At 43.2% G+C, this 4397-nt stretch overlaps 1 protein-coding gene across 1 annotated transcript in view; it reads left to right on the top strand.

The window, feature by feature from the left end:
• The window catches only part of LOC104490895 (activating molecule in BECN1-regulated autophagy protein 1-like), a 5211-nt gene extending 4838 nt beyond the window's left edge, over positions 1-373 (top strand). Inside the window, exon 8 of the mRNA XM_010133246.1 lies at positions 1-373. This exon is cut by the window's left edge and continues 6 nt beyond it. Within this exon, the coding sequence (XP_010131548.1) occupies positions 1-373 (373 nt within the window).
• The last annotated feature ends 4024 nt before the right edge of the window (positions 374-4397 follow it).

The raw sequence follows: 4397 nt of genomic DNA, 5'->3' as shown, positions 1-4397 counted from the left end.
GAACCGCTGTCGCGCTTGTCATAACCTGCTGACCTTTAACAATGACACGCTGCGCTGGGAAAGAAGCATGCCTAGCTACACGCCAGGGCAGGTACTACAAAGTACGTTTGAGGGTGTGCCTCCAAATACCAGCCAGGTGCAGCCTGCAGAGAGAACCGAGGGCAGAACTCCTGCCTCTAGCAGGCTGCAGCTGGGCAGCTCTTCCACTCCGCAGGAGGAGAGGACCGTGGGAGTGGTCTTTACCCAGGAGACGGGGCACTGGAAAAGAGTTTACAGCCAGTCGGCTTCAAGCAGATCTGGGAATGTATCACAGGAGGCCTTAAACCAGGAAATGCCTGAGGAAAGCTCAGACGAGGATTCACTCAGGAGGTAAGATACATTCTCACCCTTCCTCCTCTATTTTTTCTTAAAACTTTCGCACCTAGTCTGAATTTTTTCAGTGTTTTCAGAGTTAAATACCTTTTCTCATGTGGTCATGTGCTATTTATCTAAATGAAAATAGGGACGTTGCATTCATATTGCATGACAATGGGAGCTCTAGAGCAGATAGGTTCTGAAGACTAAGGACAGAGACCAGACGTCTCAGTGGGAAAGGAGGATGATAATACAGACAGGCAAAATAATGGGCTCTGGCAGCAGATCTTGGATGACCTGTGCTACAGATGTTTGTCAGACACTACAGAAGGGTGGGAACACAGGATGTGCTACACTGTCCTTTGTGCCCAACAACACGTGGGCACACAGAGAATCTGCTCAGGGTAGGTAGAAGATTTGGCATGACTGGTGAGAATTGCTTTCTTGACATCTTGTTGAGGTTGTGATGTTGAGTTGAAAGGGTGTCCTGGGTTCAGCTAAGACAGGGTTAATTTTCACAGCCAGGATTACCAGATAGGAACAGCCAATGGGGTATTCGATACCATACTGACATCATGCCCAGAATATATATACACACATATATATATAAGACAAGGCTAGCCAGAGGGTGGGCAGTTTCAAACAGGGGTGGCAAAGACAGTAAAGCAGCCTGTTGTTTTCTCTCTCCTCCTGTTGTTATCTTAACCCATGTGGCTTTACTTTGTGGTTTTTATTTTTTTCCTCTTCTCCCACCTGCTGGGGTAGAAAGCATTTGGATGAGCGGCTACATGGTGCTTAGTTGCCAGCTGGGTTCAAACCATGATAGAGGGTTAACAATCGTATCCTTGGGGTTGCCGTATAGGGGGAAAAAAAACCCAAAGCTCCTTATCAGTGGTTTGGGCACATAAGGTAGTTGCGAGTTCTTGGTTAAACCTGTGCAGTTTTCTTGCCTTTGGTTAAGAGCTGAGTTTTGAAACTGGCTCCCATTGACTCAGATCTAGGGTGAGATGTTTGGGGGCATGATGATCACTGAAAATTTTAGGCTCTGCTGTATTCTTTTATTTTTTTTAAAAGGTGATTCTTTTTTGGAAGGATTTTTTTTATATATATTGCAGATCTGTTACAAGAAACAGAATGACCCTAATTGAGAAAGACCTGTGCTTTGTGTGAGTGTGTCTCCACTGGCTTGTATGGATGATTCAGCTACAGCAGTACTTTGGATAGGGTTTCCCTACTGGGTTTTAGTTTGACATCCTTTCTGTCAAGTGATCTGTGCTCTTGTTAGAAGAAAGGTCCAGTCTTGCGCTTTCTTGGCATTGGATGCTTTGTGCTGTAGGAAGGCAAAGTTTCCAGGCTGGATGCAGATGTACTGCTGACGTAGCTTTGTACACAGGGGTGCCTGAGGAAAGGGAATTCTTTTCTTCTTTCTGCAGGTAAGCTGATTATACTCAGGCTGGAACAGCAGCTGCCTGTCTTGTTGCTGTAATTGTAGTATGTGGTGGTGGTCATAAAATTATTCATCTGCTTCTAAATCCTTGCCCCAGGTTTTTTATATGGTCCAGCATAATGAGAGTCTCAAGTTGATTACATGGTAACTATTTTCTTGGGCCTGAACTTACCTATCTTTAATCCTCTAGTCCGCTGTTAAAGGGCAGAGAGGTGAGAAGGAGCTGACAAATTTAGCTTTAAAATGGCATTTAAGTTTTGCATTGTCTTTCTTTTGAAAGAGCTGTACATGCTCATATTATCTCCACTGTTTAGCTTGTTCTCTGGGCCTAGTCACTGTAGTGTCAGAAATAATGGGGGCAAATAATCTTTTTATTGGTTAGGCAGTTGGCACATATTTGTATGATCAGGAGATGTGGCGATATCTGTAGATGTGATCTTCCCTGTGGGAGTTGTATAACTTTAAAATCCCCTGAGGCGTAAAACTCAGTCCACCGGTGGTGTGCAGGAGCTGGACGGGTTGCTAACAGCTGGAGTCCTGCAGCTGACTCTCTGGATCACTTTGCCTGTCAGTTGTGGTGGTGCCTGCTGCTGCCTGCTCAGTGGCTGTAGCATCTGTGCAGGGTTAATTTGGAGTGTGTGGTTTGTATGCGAGCTTAATTCCAGAGGAATTCCTCTAAGATGAAACCTTTAGTGGAACCCTTTTGGCAGAGGTTGCAGAGAAGCTCATAGGAATGCTTTTGTTTTGCCAGTCTCCTGCTTCTGTTATCAGGCCTTTCTCAAGAACAGGCATGGCAGTAGTTTCTGCTTCCCTTCTAACTGAAGTTAAGGTAACTGTAGAGTACTGAGGTAAGGAAGCTGGAAGCAGTGAGCAGTCTGGTATTACGTGCTCATTGCAATTTCCTTGAAGTAAAACTTGATTTCCTTTCCTGTTAAACATACTGTGTGGACTTGGAAGCTTTATGAAATTTTTCACCTTAAAAGGAGCACGGTGTGTGGGATAGCTATATCCTGCAGGTATAATTTTCTGCTCTTCTCAAATCTTATTTTTTTCCTTATAGATCAATAAAAAGTCAGCAAGTACCCACTTACCTAATTTTGCATAGAGTGAACATCCTCACATCCAGCCTTCTTGTCTTCCAGACCTAGGGTGGACTCCCACAGTGGGAACTGCTGGAACCACTTCTGCAGAGCAGGGTCAAAAATGTCTATTAACCTTTGCAGCTGCGGAAGTGTGCAAGGGCAGCGGAGGATGATTAGATGTAAGCTATGTAATGCTGAAAGTGCTTGGGAAATAGAGGAGGAAGGGGAAGCCTTGAAGTCTGAGGGTACAAGTGGTAACTGTGTACCCACTTTGAAACAATGTAATTTTGTGCCTGTGGACCTCAGGTTTGTGCTAAGTGTTGGACATAGACGTATTTGCTTGTGACATGTCTTATGCTGCTCTTCGTTGTCTGTCCATTAGATGTCCTCATTGCGTAATTGAGCTCTGTATTCAAAGGCCGCTGAAAAACTTAAGATAAAAATCGTATATGGAAGCTGTGTGTATTATTCCCTATCTATGGGCAGGATTCATTCCTTCACCTATTTTGCCTGATTGAGAAGTAGCTTGCTGGGAAGACATTGCCACAGAAGGTCAGTTAAGTTAATAGGTAGTTTAATGAAGACTGTTCTTAGAATTCTGTTGATGCAGCTATGCCTGCTGGGTAGGGAGAGAATTCTGCACTTTCTGATTGTGCTGGGCTAGTTATCTTGGGCTAATCACGGAGGCGTTAATAAGCATTAGAGACAGCTCTGGCACCTCTGTTAGAAGTAACGTGTCACTGTGAGCGTTGGCAGTACAGCAGTCTCATCGCATCCACCTTGGCCTGAAAACAGCACTGGTGTTGAGCTGTTGAGCTTCTCAAAGCTGTATCAGTGAGGTATGAAATTGAGGAAGGTTTATGGTCTAGCTTAAGTAGAAATTGATGAGACTGAGGTTCAGTTTTTCTGAGCTTCTCCAGGCTGGGCTCATTAACTCAAATGTAGGGGTTTTATCCCTCTGTATCTATCTTTGCCTTACCTCTAACATCAAAGTGAAAAGAACCTCAGAAACCCCTGAAGTTGCCATGTGAGATGTGCTTCATAAAATTGGTGATAAAAGCTGTTGTCAAGATCTGGATGAAGGAAAGGTAACTGAGCAATAGATGATAGCTAGTTTAATTTTTTCTGTAACTTCCTGTTAATGATTACTCACCACATTTTTTAAATTGTGTTAATATTGTAATCTTAGTGAGGGAAAAATTTCTGTGAGTACTTTAAGTCATTGCTGCTGTATCAATCAGTTCAGGTTGATAAAAGTTGAACAGAGAATGAAAGGGGATTCTTCTAGACGGCTGCTTGTTTGAGATAAGCCAGTACAACCTTCTTAAGAAAATTGTATTTCTGTGGAGACCACTGATTATATATATATTTCAGCTCATCATCAGTTAATGACAGCTATAGTGCAATGCTGACTAATAAAAGTAGTCCAGATCTTCAAATGCCACCTCTTTGACTATTTTAATATTTCACAAATGAGATTTACAGAATCAGTATGTTATTTCATCCCCCCCCCC

This window comes from Buceros rhinoceros, unplaced genomic scaffold (assembly GCF_000710305.1).
Source record: "Buceros rhinoceros silvestris isolate BGI_N320 unplaced genomic scaffold, ASM71030v1 scaffold7253, whole genome shotgun sequence".
In the NCBI taxonomy this organism is placed as follows: Eukaryota; Metazoa; Chordata; class Aves; order Bucerotiformes; family Bucerotidae; genus Buceros; species Buceros rhinoceros.
The sequence above is the reverse complement of the archived record's forward strand: the minus strand, read 5'-3'. Positions and strand labels throughout refer to the sequence as shown.